We start from the raw sequence: 17,508 nt of genomic DNA, 5'->3' as shown, positions 1-17,508 counted from the left end.
TGGTTATTGTTACAAGGCCAGCTCAGTCAATCATCCAGACTGTTGCCCTTGCAACTACTGAAAAGGCTGCTGCCCCTCTTCAGGAACCACACGTTTGTCTGGCCTCTCAACAGATACCCCTCCGTTGTGGTTGCACCTACGGTACGGCTATCTGTATCGCTGAGGCACGCAAGCCTCCCCACCAACGGCAAGGTCCATGGTTCGTGGACTAACTCTATTCGCAATACCTACTGCATATAGTATCCGCATATACCACTTAATGTTCTTGCAAAATTTTCTCTTTACGACACACAGTTCAGGAGTTACGACAACATAAACATTGAGATGCGTGAAAAACTAGCTTTTAGATAAAGTGGAGCAAAACTGTATTCATCCAGTGTTAGATAATGACCGTACTTGGCGACTTCTAATATATTTTCAGCATAATTTCAAGTTTTCCATAAACTTTTTCTCGCTGATAAAAGTGAAATATTTAACACATTAAATCATTTGTAAAGTAATCAGACATTTGAAGCTGATTTATAAATGCGATCCCTTAGGAAAGAGAGGGTATTCAGGCTTATTCAGGAAAAGAGGAAATATAAAAATGCAGCAAATGATGGAGGCAAAAGTGAATGTAGAAGACTAAAAAATGAGTGCAAAGCGACAAAGCAGGAATGGCGAGATGAGAAATGCAAGGATCTAAAAGTACGGGTAGCTAAGGGAAAAAAAGTAATCGCCTCTAGGAAAATTGGAGAGGACTTTCGAGAAAAGAAGAAGCTCTATGAATGTAACGAGCTCCGATAGCAAGCTAGCACTATGCGAAGAATGCAAAGTCAAAATTTGGATGGAATATACGGAAAGGCTATGACAGAGGAATGAAAGTGGAGGCAACAATATGAAAAGGGAACCGGAAGTAGCTAGTGACGCGATGGACGATATAATAAAGCGAAAAGCATTTGACAGAGCCCTGATTGAAGAAAGTCGAAGCGAGGCTCCTGAAATAGACCACATTCTCTCAGAATTATTAAGATTTCGTGGGAGAGCCGACCATGACAGAAGTATTCCATGTGATGGGCAACTTATGAGAGGTGAAATACGCTCAAGCTTCAGGGAGAAGGGTGGTTTGGATTCTGGAGAATGTGGGAACACTCGAGGCATATTGCCCTGACATATTACCTGAGAAGGCTGGTTGGAGAAAGACAAATCTACCTTTATAGTATCTGTAGGTTCGCTGAGAGCTTTTGACAATGTTGACTGGAATACCCTCTTTGAAATTCTGAACGTAGCAAGGAAAAAAATACTGGAAGTGAAGGGTTATTCACAAATAGATCTTCCGCATCGGCGGCCCAGATCGGGGCTAACGATTGCGGTTCGCGTACGATCATTTCTCTCCGAACTGGAGTCCTTCCCTTCTCCACCTCTACTTGCGGTCCGTTCACGTACGCCTCCATTGTGTACGCCTCGGCCGCAGCTTTGTCTGGACTTTTTGTATAGCCTTCAGGACTCCGTTAACCCCGTCACTCTCCGCTGTCACTTCCTCTCGATTCTTGACGTGTTCCGGGGCTCTGAAGCGGTTTACACCGACGGCTCAATGGCTGATGGTCACGTAGGCTTCGCATATGTTCATGGAGGACATACTGAGTAGGACTCCTTGCCAGTTGGCTGCAGTGTTTTCACTGCAGAGCTGGCGGCCATATTTCGTGCTCTCGAGTTCATCCCCTCATTCCTTGGCGTGTCATTTCTCCTGTATACTGACTCATTGAGCAGCCTACAAGCTATCGACCAGTGCTACCCTCGCCACACTCTGGTAGCGTCCATTCAGGAGTCCATCTATGTCCTGGAACAGTTCCGCCGTTCCGTGGTGTTTGTGTGGACCCCAGGACACGTCGGCATCCCAGGCAACGAACTTGCCGACAGGCTGGCCAAACAGGTGGCGCGGAAACCGCTTCTGGAGAGAAGCATCTCGGAAGCTGACCTGCGTTCTGTCTTAAACCGCAGGGTTTTCCGGCTTTAGCATAACTAACTGCGTGTCATTAAGGAGACTATTAATGTGTGGAAGTTTTCCATCCAGGCCTCTCGCAGGGAATTAGTTGTCCTCTGCCGATTCCGCATTGGCCATACGTGGCTAATGCATGGTTACCTCCTCCGTCGCGAGGACCCACCTGTGTCGCTGTGGCTCCCAAGTGACGGTCGTCCACCTCTTGCTGGACTGCCCACTTTCAGCCGCTCTGCGGCAGACTTTTAACTTTCCCAGCACCCTACCTTCGGTGTTTGGCGACAATACATCCGCAGCAGCTTTAGTTTTACGTTTCATCCGTGAGAGTGGGTTTTATACTTCTATGTAGGTTTTAGTGCATGTCCTTTGTTCCTCTGTGTCCTCCACCCTAGTGCTTTTAGGGTGGAGGTTTTAATGTGCTGCAGAGTGGCTGGCTTTCCCTTTTTATTCTCGTGGCTGGCCAGCCACTGCAATCGGCTTTCATGTTTTACTCTCTTCTGTTTCTACCGTCTCTCCTTTTCTTGTCCTCTTTTGTTCCTTTTAGTGTTCGTTGCCTTCCCTTCATTCTTGTGGCTTTTCCTTTCTTCCCGTTTTGTGTTACATGTTTCGTCCGTTTTATTCTCACCCTTGTGGCATTGTTTTATTAGGAACAATGGACCGATGACCTCGTAGTTCGGTCCCTTCTCCCACCTTTAAACCAACCAGCCAACCAGGACCACCACCACCACCACAACCTGCCAGTAAACGAAAGTCAGCCATTCCCTGATCTATAGCTGAGCTTATGTGATCGTTCCATTTCGTAACTGTGCAGATTGTTACACACAAATATATCAATGAGTTCAATGTGAATTATTGATACTGTTGTCACGGGATACAACGTTTTCCTTTTGTTGTAATGCTTAATTTGTCATTCTTTGCACCAATTTGAAGTCTTATCAAGATCTGACTGGATACTTCCTAACATAAAAAAAACGCACCACGAAGGAATTATGCAAATTGGTCACAAATTGGTATTCGTACAGAAAAGATATTGAATTTAATTGATGAAAGAAGAAAATACAAAAATGCAGTAAATGAAGCAGGCAAAAAGGAATACAAACGTCTCAAAAATTAGATCGACAGGAAGTGCAAAATGGGTAAGCAGGGATGGCTGGAGGACAAATGTAAGAATGTAGAGGCGCATGTCACTAGGGGTTAGATACATACTGCCTACAGGAAAATTAGAGAGAACTTTGGGGAAAAGAAAACCGCTTGCATGAACATCAAGAGCTCAGATGGAAACCCAGATCTAAGCAAATAAGGGAAAGCAGAAAGTTGGAACGAGTATATAGAGGGTCTATACAAGGGCAATGTTCTTGAGTACAATATTACGGAAATGGAAGAGAACGTAGTTGAAGATGAAATGGGAGATACGATACTGCGTGAAGAGTTTGACAGAGCACTGAAAGACTTAAGTCGAAACAAGGACCCGGGAGTAGACAACATTCCATTAGAACTACTGACAGCCTTGGAAGAGCCAGTCCTTTACAAAACTCTACCATCTGGTGAGCAAAATGTATGACACAGGTGAAATACCCTCAGCCTTCAAGAAGAATATAATAATTCCAATCCCAAAGAAAGCAGCTGTCAACAGGTGTGAAAATTACTGAACTATCAGTTTGATAAATCATGGCTGCAAAATACTGACACGAATTCTTTACAGACAAATGGAAAAACTGGTAGAAGCCGAAATAGATTCTGTAGATATGTTGGGACATGTGAGGCAACATTGACCCTACGATTTATCTTAGAAGACAGATTAAGGCAAACCTACGTTTCTAGCATTTGTAGACCTACAGAAAGCTTTTGACAATGTTGACTGGAATACTCTCTTTCAAATCCTGAAGGTGGCAGGGGCAAAATACAGGTAGCGAAAGACTATTTACAATTTGTACAGAAACCAGATGGCAGTTAGAAGAATCGAGGGTCATGAAAGGGAAGCAGTGGTTGGGAAGGGAGTAAGACAGAGTTGTAGCCTCTACCCGATGTTGTTCAATCTTTATATTGAGCAAGCAGTAAAGGAAACAAAAGAAAAATTCGGAGTAGGTACTAAAATTCATGGAGAAGAAATAAAAACTTTGAGGTTCGCCGATGACATTGTAATTCTGTCAGAAACAGCAAAGGACTTGGAAGAGCAATTGAATGGAATGGACAGTGTCTTGAAAGGAGGATATAAGATGAACATCAACAAAAGCAAAACAAGGATAATGGAATGTAGTCTAATTAAGTCGGGTGATGCTGAGGGAATTAGATTAGGAAATGAGGCACTTAAAGTAGTAAAGGAGTTTTGCTATTTGGGGAGCAAAATAACTGATGATGGTCGAAGTAGAGAGGATATAAAATGTAGGCTGGCAATGGCAAGGAAAGCGTTTCTGAAGAAGAGAAATTTGTTAACATCCAGTATTGATTTAAGTGTCAGGAAGTCATTTCTGAAAGTATTTGTATGGAGTGTAGCAATGTATGGAAGTGAAACATGGACTATAAATAGTTTGGACAAGAAGAGAATAGAAGCTTTCGAAATGTGGTGCTACAGAAGAATGCTGAAGATTAGATGGGTAGATCACATAACTAATGAGGAGGTATTGAATAGAATTGGGGAGAAGAGAAATTTGTGGTACAACTTTACTAGAAGAAGGGATCGGTTGGTAGGGCATATTCTTAGGCATCGAGGGATCGCTAATTTAGTATTGGAGGGAAGCGTGGAGGGTAAACGTCGTAGAGACCAAGAGATGAATACACTAAGCAGATTCAGAAGGATGCAGGTGCAGTAGGTGCTGGGAGATGAAAAAGTTTGCACAGGATAGAGTAGCATGGAGAGCTGCATCAAACCAGTCTCTGGACTGATGACAACAACAACAAGTATCGACGGATGACGGCCGCTGGATAAAACTGTGATGTTGCGGCGCAGCCTACCGTGCAGGGGTCGTGTCGATACCAAGACACCAAGTCTTCAGCAATTTCGTTCAGTGTACTCAGCTGGACAGTAACTAAGCCTCGCAAACGAGAGGGTGAACAATGTATGCAGTTGTCAGTGTTTGAGAATGGGTGTGTAGTTGGGCTCAAAGAATAATGAGCGAATTCTTTGACCTATGAATAGGAGCGATGCCACCATTCGATGATGTTGTCATTAATGGGTGAACCATGGCCTAACACAGTATCAAGAAGGAAGCAGTCGACCTAGAGAGCGGCAGAACGCGAGGACCTTGCAATCGTCAGAGAGGCGGTCAGAGACCCAGACCCGCCGTTACGACCAGAGACGTGCAAGTGGTGCTTTAGTGACCACAAGGACCATGAATAGGCTGTTGACAATAAGGGGACTGATCTCAAGACATCCACTGCACCGACTACCGTTGTCTCCCGTCACCGACAAGCACGTCTGCAGTGGTGTCGGGCACATTTGCCCTGGAATCTCATTGACTGGAGTAGAACTGTCTTCAGAACTAAACCCTGATGACCAGCGGAGACGTATCTGGGGACGCCCCAGACAGCTGACTGTCGCCCGCGATACGGTTCAATTGAGAACATTTGGAGCATTATGGGTAGCGCCCTCTAACAATCTCGGATTTCTGGCGATGTAACGCACTAATTGGACAGAACCTGTCACGATATCCATCAAGAGGACATCCAACAACTGTATGAATCAATGCCAAGCCAAGCTGTTTGCATAAGTGCCAGAGATGGACAAACACGTTACAGACTTTGTGAAGCTACTTCTCTTGAATAAATCATCCAATTCTTCTGAAATTGTAATCATTTGTGTAACTGTCTCACCTACTGATTTCCATCCCATGGATAATTCCTCCATGGAGTGTCACTTTTACGAGGGTCACTCCAAAACAAATGCACACTATTTTTTTTAAATCCATCTTTTATTCTACATGTTTGAAACTTTTACAGTGTGAAGATACATCCTTTAGGAACAATATTTTCATTTCTCCACATAATTCCCATCCCTCACAACTGCCTTACACCATCTTGGAACCAGCTCCTGAATACCTGCACAGTATAATTCTGGACCAACCTGTTGGAGCCACTGTTTGGCAGCATGCACAAGGGAGTCATCATCTTCAAACCTTGTTCCACGAAGAGAGTCTTTCAGATTCCCAAAGAGATGATAGCCACATGGAGTACGGTCAGTACTGTAAGGCGGGTCAGTGTTGACCATCCGAGTTTTGTGATCGCTTCCACGGTTTTTCGACTGGCATGTGGCCGTGCATTGTTGTGCAACAGCAAAACATCCTGCTTTGGCCAATGTGGTCGAACACGACTCAGTCGAGCTTGAAGCTGCTTCAGTGTCGTCACATATGCATCAGAATTTATGGTGATTCCTCTTGGCATGATGTCCACAAGCAAGAGTCCTTCGGAATCGAAAAACACCGTAGCCATAACTCTCCAGCAGATGGTGTGGTTTTGAACTTTTCTTTTTCTTGGGTGAATTTGCGTGATGCCACTCCATTGATTGCCTCTTCGTCTCTGGTGAAAAATGATGAAGCCATGTTTCACCACTTGTCACAATTCTTCCAAGAAATTCGTCTCCACCATTCTCGTACTGTTACAAATATTCGCTGCATACCGTTTTTCTTGTTTGTGAATCACTGTCGACATCCTGGTAACCAACCTGGCACAAACCTTTTTTAACGCCAACACTTTCAGTATTCTGCAAACACTTCCTTCTCCCATCCCAACGTAGCGTGACAGTTCGTTCACTGTGATGCGCCTGTCAGCAGTCACCAATTCGTTAACTCTCTGCGCATCGTCTGGAGTGTGTGCAGTACGAGGTCTGCCGCTGCGAGAACAATCCTCAGTATTGCCGTGCCCGCTTTCATCACGTAACCTGCTTGCCCACCGACTAACTGTACTGCGATCGACAGCAGCATCTCCGTACACCTTTTTCAACCTCTTGTGGATGTTTCCTACTGTCTCGTTTTCACAGCACAGGAATTCTATGACAGCACGTTGCTTCTGACGAATGTAAAGTGTAGCAGCCATCTTGAAGACATGCAGTGACGGCACCAGGATGAACTAAGTTTGAAAACAAGTGGGAAGGATGTATCTACACACTGTAAAACTTTCACACATGCAGAATGAAAACCGTATTTTTACAAAAATAGTGTGCATTTCTTTTGGAGTGACCCTCGTATTTTTCTTAGTATATCTGTAGTTGTTTTTCAGACAGTACTCGGTTATAGCTAGCTGCTTCAATCTACTAAAGCTCTGCTATTAAAGTTATCTACCAGCTCACTGGTATACAAAATAAACAGCGAGGTCCTCAACACACTTCGCAGTTACTTCATCAGTCGATGACTTTCCATCCAATAAAACTTGCTGTGTTCTCCCCACCAAAATATCCTCAGTACAATCACAGAATTTTTTTTCATGCTTCTTACGATTTTTTGATAGTAAGCGTAAGTCTGGCCCCCAAGTCAAATGCTTTTCGGAAGTCAAAAATACTGCGGTTATCAAATGGCTCTGAGCACTATGGGACTCAACATCTGAGATCATCAGTCCCCTAGAATTTAGAACTACTTAAACGCAACTAACCTAAGGACATCACACACAACCATGCCCGAGGCAGGATTCGAACCTGCGACCGTAGCAGTCACGCAGTTCCGGACTGAAGTGCCTAGAACCGCACGGCCACCGCGCCCGGCACTGCGGTTATCGCTGAAGCAACTAGTGTTTGGTTATAGGCTGCTGTTTTTTATTTTTATTTTTTTTCACTCCAGTTTAACCTGACTTTTAGAACTGCACAAAATACCTGGTTTCAGAAATAAGATTTTCAGTTTTTTATTCCTATTATTTCCTGTAATAAACGTAGAAATCAAACCAAGAATGAAAAATTTGACTCCTTCACTTTCAAGATAGACTGAATCAAAATACTAAATTAAACACGCAAATGAAAGAAAACTTAGCCCCGCCATCAATCACTGCTTTTCTAGAAAGGTGATAAATGGTTGAATAGTACAAAAAAATTCAATATTCTCCTACTGATTTCAATTTGTTGAAATTCTGCCCTAAAGTCATATTATAATCGGAGAGCATACCGCTGTTTGGACATCACGGATAGACAGTGATAAACGGTGAAAACTGATGCAGAAGAACTGTGGTTTACATGCTTATTTGTCCGTTTTCAAGGGCTTTAAGCAGATAAAGGCATATTATGTAGACACGGGCAGCAGATGAGCTACTTTCTACTGTTATTACACTACTGGCCATTAAAATTGCTACACCAAGAAGAAACGCAGATGATAAACAAGTATTCATTGGACAAATATATTATACAACTGATATGTGATAACATTCTCACACTATTTGGGTGCGTAGATCCTGAGAAAACAGTACCTAGAACAACCACCTCCAGCCCTAATAACGGCCTTGATACGCCTGGGCATTGAGTAAAACAGAGCTTGGATGGCGTGTACAGGTACAGCTGTCCATGCAGCTTCAACACGATACCACAGTTCATCAAGAGTAGTCACTGGCGTATTGTGACGAGCCAGTTGCTCGGCCACCATTCACCAGACGTTTTCAATTGGTGAGAGATCTGGAGAATGTGCTGGCCAGGGCAGCAGTCGAACATTTTCTGTATCCAGAAAGGCCCGTACAGGACCTGCGACATGCGGCCGTGCATTATCCTGCTGAAATGTAGGGTTTCGCAGGGATCGCATGAACGGTAGAGCCACGGGTCGGAGCACATCTTAAATGTAACGTCCACTGTTCAAAGTGCCATCAATGCGAACAAGAGGTGACCGAGACGTGTAACCAATGGCACCCCATACCATCACGCCGGGTGATACGCCAGTATGGCGATGACGAATACACGCCAAACACGGATGCGAACATCACGATATTATAAACAGAACCTGGATTCACCCGAAAAAATTAAGTTTTGCCATTCCTTCACCCAGGTTCGTTGTTGAGTAGACCATCGCAGGCGCTCCTGTCTGTGATGCAGCGTCAAGGGTAACTGCAGCTGTGGTCTCCGAGCTGATAGTCCATGCTGCTGCAAACGTCGTCGACCTGTTCGTGCAGATGGTTGTTGTCTTGCAAACGTGTCCATCTGTTGACTCAGGGATCGAGACGTGGCTGCACGATCCGTTGCAGCCAAGTGGATAAGATGCCTGTCATCTCGACTGCTAGTGATACGAGGCCTTAGGGATCCAGCACGGCGTTCCGTATTACCCTCCTGAACCCACCGATATTGTGCTAACAGTCATTGGATCTCGACCGACGCGAGCAGCAATGTCGCGATACGATAAACCGCAATCGCGACATGCTACAATCCTACCTTTATCAAAGTCGGAAACGTGATAGTACGCATTTCTCCTACTTACACGAGGCATCACAACAACGTTTCACCAGGCAACGCCCGTCAACTGCTGTTTGTGTATGAGAAATCGGTTCGAAACTTTCCTCATGTCAGCACGTTGTAGGCGTCGCCACCGGCGCCAACCTTGTGTGAATGCTCTGAAAAGCTAATCATTTCCATATCACAGCATCTTCTTCCTGTCGGCTAAATTTCGAGTCAGTAGCGCGTCATCTTCATGGTGTAGCAATTTTAATGGCCAGCAGTGTACATAGTATAAGTGAACTGTTAAGTTTTTAATTTTGTTAGCGTTACCATAATGTCGTTCCTCTTCTATTCTTTCATAGAAATGGCAGACAGATCTTTCAATGCAAATCAAGCATTCTGTTCCATTGCCAAATCATTTTGTAAAAATATTTCCAGATCAGTGCTGACGCTGTTCTGCAATACAACGGGGCCGGTGACTACAGTGAGAGACTACGGTATATAGAGCAGGTGGAGCCAAGTCTTGCACACTGCATGTTAAGACACGGCACACGGCAGTAGGGACATAGTCTCACCAATGCTGTACCAATTCTTATGCCATGTGTTTATTGTTCGATTCTGCAAACGTTGTTATGAAAACAGCACTGACGCTTTCCCCATTTTCTATATTAAATAATAACGCAATATTTCAAACCAACGCAAATTTGTGTATAAAAATTATTCATTTTTTTAAAAAAAGAATGATTTAAAACCGAAAAAATTTTTGCACTGCTGCTATGGCTAGTTGACATTTCGGTATTTTTTACGATTATTAGTAAAAAATAAAACACCTGTTATTAGCGAGACTAAACAATTTGACAGAGCTCTGAAAGAACTGAGGGTCAGAAAAGCAACGGGTATTGATGACATCCGTGCAGAACTAATAAAGAATGCTGGTGACAGCATGAAAACGATGCTGCTTAAACTTATTAGGTCAATCTATAGCACAGGAGAGATACCGACAGACTTCCAGAAATGTATCGTTGTTTCTGTACCAAAGAAGGCAGCAGCTACAAAATGCGAACAGTACCGAACTCTAAGCCTAATATCACATGTATCAAAACCGAGCGAGGTGGCGCAGTGGTTAGCACACTGGACTCGCATTCGGGAGGACGACGGTTCAATCCCGTCTCCGGCCATCCTGATTTAGGTTTTCCGTGATTTCCCTAAATCGCTTCAGGCAAATGCCGGGATAGTTCCTTTGAAAGGGCACGGCCGATTTGCTTCCCCATCCTTCCCTCACCCGAGCTTGCGCTCCGTCTCTAATGACATCGTTGTCGACGGGACGTTAAACACTAGTCTCCTCCTCCACATGCATCAAAAATTCTCATAAAAATAGTTCTGAAGGGAATTGAAGAGAAGGTGGAGGATATGCTGAGTGAAGATCAATTTGGTTTCAGAAGGGGACTGGGAAAAAGAGCGGCGGTTCTGGCACTGAGACTCCTTGTCGAAAACCAGTTACAGGAAAATAAACCAACTTATATTGCCTTTGTAGACATGGCAAAGGCATTTGATAACGTTATCTGGCAAGGGATGTTCAGAGTGCTGAGGAAAAGTGGAATAAAGTACAGACATCCGTGTGGTACTCAGTTTGTATAAGAATGAGGTGGCAGTGACTAGGAACTGTCACCAGGAACAAGAAGCAAATATTAGAAAAGGTGTAAGGCGAGGATGTGCTCTCTCTCTCCTCTGACATTCAATGCTTACATCCAGGAAGCTGTAGACGAAGTTAGAGAAACTACTGAGGTGGGGGTCAAAATTAATGGGCAGAAGATAGACATGCGACGCTATGCAGATGACATTGCTGTAGTCACGGAGACAAAAGATCTAGAGGAAGTCATCAGAACAATGGAAAAAATTCTATGTAATCAGTATGGAATCAGAATAAAAAAGAAAAAGACTAAAGTGATGGTACGCAGTACAGGAGCAGAATATGAACCTCTGAGAATGAGAATTGGAAGAGAGGAGATGGAAGTGATGGAGGAATTTACTTTCCTGGGAAGCAAAATCACAAGAGATGGTAGAAGTCGGAAAGAAATTGCGACCTGAATACAAAAGGCCAAAATTGCGTTTAATCGGAGAAGGAACTTACTCACCAGCAGTAACATCAGTCTGAAAATAAGAAAACGTATCATGAAAGGTTTCGTTTGGAGTGTGGCCCTACACGGATGTGAAACTTGGACAATTGGAAGAGAAGAGAGAAGACGGATAGAGGCCCTGGAGATGTGCTATAGAAGGATGATGATCAGCTGGAGAGACAAAGTAACAAATGGAGAGGTGCTTAGAAGAGCACAGGAAACCAGATATCTCTGGAGGAACATCCAAACAAGAAGAGGCAAACTTGTAGGGCACATCCTACGACACAACATCATCATTCGAACAATAGCAGAACGAGCTATTGAGGGAAGGAATCGGCGGGGGCCACCAAGGATATCATACGTAAAACAGATCATTAATGACGTAAGACGCCAGAAAGGCATCTGGCCCAGACGGTATCCCCGTAAGATTTTATGTTGACTATGCTACAAATATAGCACCATTCTTACCCGTCATCTATCATTGGAACGGCGGAAAGTTCCACGGGACCGGAAGAGGGCCAAGGTCATAGCACTCTACAAAAAAGGGTAGAAAATCGAATGTACATAATTACCGGCCAATTTAACTGACATAGATGTGTTGTAGAATCATGGAACATATTTTGTGTTCAGACATAGTGACCTTTATAGACTCTGAGAAGCTCATCTGGAAAAACCAGCACGGTTTTAGGAAACAGTGGTCATGCGAAACACAGCTGGCCCTCTTTGTGCATGATGTACAACAGGCTCCCAGGTTGATGCCATATTCCTCGACTTTCGAAAGGTGTTCGACTCAGTCTGCACTGTCGCTTGCTACAAAAAGTGCGCGCTTACGGTCTATCCAGTGACATATGTGGTTGGATAGAAAGTTTTCTAACAGACAGGGAGATGTATGTCGTCCTGAACGGGGTAACTTCAACAGAAACAAGAGTTACTTCAGGTGTGCCCCAGGGCAGCGTAATAGGTCATCTGCTTTTTACGATTTACATAAACTATCTGGTTGATGGTATTGATAGCGGCCTTCGACTGTTTGCCGATGATGCTGTAGTCTACAAGAAAGTAGTATCACACGAAAGTTGTGAACAAATCAACGAGGATTTGCAGAAAATAAATGCGTGGTGTAATGACTGGCAGTTATCTCTCAATATTAGTAAGTGTAACCTACTGCGTATAACAAGGCGAAAATCCCCATTAATGTAAGAGTACAAAATAAATGATCATTCTTTGGAAGCGGTAACATCAGTCAAGTATCTGGGTGTCACTATTCGAAATGATCTCAAATGGAATGATCAGATTACACAAGTAACGGGTAAGGTGGACTCTAGATTGCAGTTTATTGGTAGAATCCTGAAGCGATGCAGTCCTTCAACAAAAGAAATTGCTTACAATACGGTGGTTCGTCCAGTCTTGGAGTATGGTTTGTCTGTATGGGACCCTTACCAGTTGCGTCTGATTAAAGAGATTGAGAAGGTCCAAAGAAGAGCGGCAAGATTCGTGACTGACTGGTACATTCAGCTATCGCGAGAGCGTTACATATCTCATAGGAAGTTTAAAGTGCGACACACTTGCATATAGACGACGCGCTAAACGGAAGGGGCTGCTCGCTAAATTCCGAAATCCAATCTTCACCGAGGATGTAGAGCATATATTATTACCACCAACTTTCAAATCGCGTAATGATAATCATTCAAGGATAAGGGAAATAAGAGCTCGTACTGAGGCGTTCAGACAGTCGTTTTTCCCTCGCTTGATCCGCGAGTGGAACAGAGTGGGGGAAATATGACTTTGGCGCGAATTCTTCCCTCCGCCACATACCGCTGGGTGGCTAGCGGAGTATATATGTAGATGTAGATGTTGGATGTAAGACATACGCGGTAATGAAGAGGAAGGCAGACAGAAGAGAGGAATGGCGCTCTGCTGCAAACCAGCCTCAGTGTTGAACACTAAAAGAAAAGAAAGAAACAAATACCGAATAATACCGATAATTCAGAACTAAAATACCGATACCACATTTAACCGGTCGGTTTTTCCCATCCGTAATGTACGGACCACGGTTGAGTGATTTCTAAATTAGTGGTGGTGGTGGTGGTGGTGGTGGTGGTGGTGGTGGTGAAACGTACCTGTTGCGTTATGTTGTCGGCCGTCCAGCAGTAGAAGTAGATCTGCGCGGTGTGGAAGGGCAGCAGCATGGCGTACTGCAGGGCCGAACTCACGTCCTTGATCTGCACACAAGAGAGGTCGGTGCCAGCGAAATCAGGGCACAGCTGTAGTGGAGCTGGGTGTGTTCTCCGAATGCAATCAAAAGAAACGACTTGCCTCAAACACTTTTCTTATTTTTCGCTGTAGTCACCCTCTACACTAATTGGACGTTAGTGTCCTGATCCCTGTCTAGCAAATTGTTAGGTCTACAACTTTGCTTCCCCCATTTTGAAATAGGCAGCAGTGGTAGCGGTGAAATGATGGTGTTGAAGGTCGTAAGTGTTATAGAATAAGCTTAGGGAATTGCAGACATAAATCCATCAAAAATTAGTTGATATGGTGATTGCATCATAAAGTTATTCTCTATTGAATATGTCAACTTATGAGCCCACTTTTCGTTATTTGCGGGCTGTTTAAAGTTTTGTTTCAGCATGAAGAAATCTGCAGCTGGGGCTCATAAAATGCTGGGTAAGACCTATGGTGAGGCACCTGTTAGCGAAAGAACGTGCAGAGAATGGTTTCAACACTTAGGGAGCGGTGATTTTGACGTCGAAGACGGGCATGGCGGTGGAAGAGGCAGTTTGTTTTGAACAGTAGTGCTGCTGACAAGATGACTCTTTGTATACTACACTACTGGCCATTAAAATTGCTACACCAAGATGATGACGTGCTACAGACGCGAAATTTAACAGACAGGAAGAAGATTCTGTGATATGCAACTGATTAGCTTTTCAGAGCATTCACACAAGGTTGGCGCCGGTGGCGACACCTACAACTAGCTGACGTGAGAAAATTTCCAACCGATTTCTCATACACAAACAGCAGTTAACCGGCGTTGCCTGGTGAAACCTTGTTGCGATGCCTCGTGCAAGGAGGAGAAATGCGTACCATCACGTTTCCGACTTTGATAAAGGTCGGATTGTAGCCTATCGATTGCGGTTTATCGTATCGCAACATTGCTGCTCGCGTTGGTCCAGATCCAATGACTATTAGCAGAAAATGGAATCGGTGGGTTCAGGAGGGTAATACGGAACGCCGTGCTGGATCCCAACGGCTTCGTATCACTAGCAGTCGAGATGACAGGCATCTTATCCGCATGGCTGTAATGGATCGTGCAACCACGTCTCGATCCCTGAGTCAGCAGATGGGGACGTTTGGAAGACGACAACCATCAGCACGAACAGTGCGACGACGTTTGCAGCAGCATGGACTATGAGCTCGGGGACCACGGTTGCGGTTACCCTTGACGCTGTATCACAGACAGGAGCGCCTGCGATGCTGCATTCAACGACGAACCTGGGTGCACGAATGGCAAAAAGTAATTTTTTCAGATGAATCCAGGTTCTGTTTATAGTATCGTGATGTTCGCATCCGTGTTTGGCGACCCCGTGGTGAACGCACATTGGCAGCGTGTATTCGCCATCGCCGTACTGGCGCATCACCCAGCGAGATGGTATGGGGTGCCATTGGTTACACGTATCTGTCACCTCATGTTCGCATTGACGGCACTTTGAACAGTGGACGTTACACTTCAGATGTGTTACGACCCGTGGCTCTACCCTTCATTAGATCCCTGCAGGGCCCTACATTTCAGTAGGATAATGCTCGACCGCATGTTGCCTTTCTGGATACCGAAAATGGTAGACTGCTGTCCTGGCCAGCACATTCTCCAGATCTCTCACCAATTGAAAACGTCTGGCTAATGGTGGCCGAGCAACTGGCTCGTCACAATACGCCAATCAGTAGTCTTGATGAACTGTGGTATCGTGTTGAAGCTGCATGGGCAGCTGTACCTGTACACGCCATCCAAGCTCTGTTTGACTCAATGCCCAGACGTATCAAGGCCATTATTACAGCCAGAGGTGGTTGTTCTGGGTACTGATTTGTCATGATCTATGCACCCAAATTGTGTGAAAATATAATCACATGTCAGTTGCAGTATAATATATTTGTGCAATGAATACCCGTTTATCATCTGCATTCCTTCTTGGGGTAGCAATTTTAATGGCCAGTAGTATATTCTCCTTCACTATTTACCACAGGTTGCCAACGGTGGGGTAACTTTTCGATTCCGCGACTGTAGAAATCACGTGGTTTTGAGGCGAAGACTGCGTCGAGCCACGTTTGATGGGCATTTCCATCTGGAAAGGAAGTTCCCTGAAGGTTGTTCAATAGAGAGCGGAAATGGTGAAATCCTGAAGGCGCAAGATCGGATGATCCAGGTGGGTGCGGAATGACTTCCCCAACTAACTCCTGTACAGTGTTCTTTGTGAGTCGAGTTGAATGCGGGCGGGCATTATCGTACAGCAACATCAATTCACTCAGTCTTCCTGGTCGTTGTTTGGACTGTGTCTGCAAGAAGTCTTATTTGTTGACAGCAATTGTCAGCAGGGAAGCTATTCGTAGTACACCACACAGTCTCTGTTCAACCAAATGCGCCGGCCGAAGTGGCCGTGCGGTTAAAGGCGCTGCAGTCTGGAACCGCAAGACCGCTACGGTCGCAGGTTCGAATCCTGCCTCGGGCATGGATGTTTGTGATGTCCTTAGGTTAGTTAGGTTTAACTAGTTCTAAGTTCTAGGGGACTAATGGCCTCAGCAGTTGAGTCCCATAGTGCTCAGAGCCAACCAAATGCATAACATTTTCTTTTGCGGAAGTGTACAGGTCTTTGTATTGGCCGTTACTGCTTCGTTTGGGCTGAACCATTCCTTTCTTTTCCTTATGTTAGCGTAAAGACACCATTTATCGTCACCAGTAACGATACAGTACAGAAATTGTCAGTGTTAACGAGCAAACTGATGACGCGCAAGCAGAGATGTATGTGTGGACACTTGTTGATTTTTTTTGTGATTTTGGCTTAGAGCATGTGGTGCCCATATACCCGAGTTTCGAACCTTCCCCACTGCATGTAGCACGATGGTGGAGTGATCACAGTTCATCACATTTGTCAGTCCTCGAGTACACTGACGTTGATCATTGTGCATTAATGCGTTTAAACAACGATTTACATCTACATCCATACTGCGCAAGCCACATGACGGTGTGTGGCGGAGGGTACCTTGAGTACCTCTATCGGTTCTCCCTTCTATTCCAGTCTCGTATTGTTCGTGGAACGAAAGATTGTCGGTACGCCTCTGTGTGGGCTCTCATCTCTCTGATTTTATCCTCATGGTCTCTTCGCGAGATATACGTAGGAGGGAGCAATATACTGCTTGACTCTTCGGTGAAGGTATGTTCTCGAAGCTTCAACAAAAGCCCTTACCGAGCTACTGAGCGTCTCTCTTGCAGAGTCTTCCACTGGAGTTTCATTTCCGTAACGCTTTCGCGATTACTAAATGATCCTGTAACGAAGCGCGCCGCTCTGTTGGATCTTCTCTTTCTCTTCTATCAACCCTATCTGGTGCGGATCCCACACCGGTGAGCAGTATTCAAGCAGTGGGCGAACAAGTGCACTGTAACCTACTTCCGTTGTTTTCGGACTGCATTTCCTTAGGATTCTTCCAATGAATCTGTCTGGCATCTGCTTTACCGACGATTAATTTTATATGGTCATTCCATTTTAAATCACTCCTCTTGCCTACTCCCAGATAATTTATGGAATTAACTGCTTCCAGTTGCTGACCTGCTATATTGTAGCTAAATTATAAAGGATCTTTAAACATGAAACGCCGAAGATCTTCCTGAAAGTGGAGACTCACTAATGTCGAAAGAAGCCTCCTTTTCTTGCCGTGCTCTGACAAATGGCATTATCGCTATAGATGGCGCAAATGTTTCTGGCTGTCTCCGCTGCTGTCACCCCTCCACTGAACTCCGAGGAATATATCTGAAATGTTCAGATTTCCCCACTTGGCATTCCGTTTTGTAGGGTCCACAGCCGCATTCACTATCT

At 44.6% G+C, this 17,508-nt stretch overlaps 1 protein-coding gene across 1 annotated transcript in view; it reads right to left on the bottom strand.

The window, feature by feature from the left end:
- Positions 1–13,434: 13,434 nt before the first annotated feature.
- Positions 13,435–17,508, bottom strand: part of LOC126427953 (uncharacterized) — a 48,957-nt gene continuing 44,883 nt past the window's right edge. Inside the window, exon 4 of the mRNA XM_050089842.1 lies at positions 13,435–13,644. Coding sequence (XP_049945799.1) covers positions 13,435–13,644 — 210 coding nt within the window. The remainder of the gene's footprint in view (positions 13,645–17,508) is intronic.

The sequence above is a fragment of the Schistocerca serialis genome, chromosome 12, assembly GCF_023864345.2.
Source record: "Schistocerca serialis cubense isolate TAMUIC-IGC-003099 chromosome 12, iqSchSeri2.2, whole genome shotgun sequence".
NCBI lineage: Eukaryota > Metazoa > Arthropoda > Insecta > Orthoptera > Acrididae > Schistocerca > Schistocerca serialis.
Note: the sequence above shows the minus strand (reverse complement) of the source record. Positions and strands in the feature narration are given on the sequence as shown.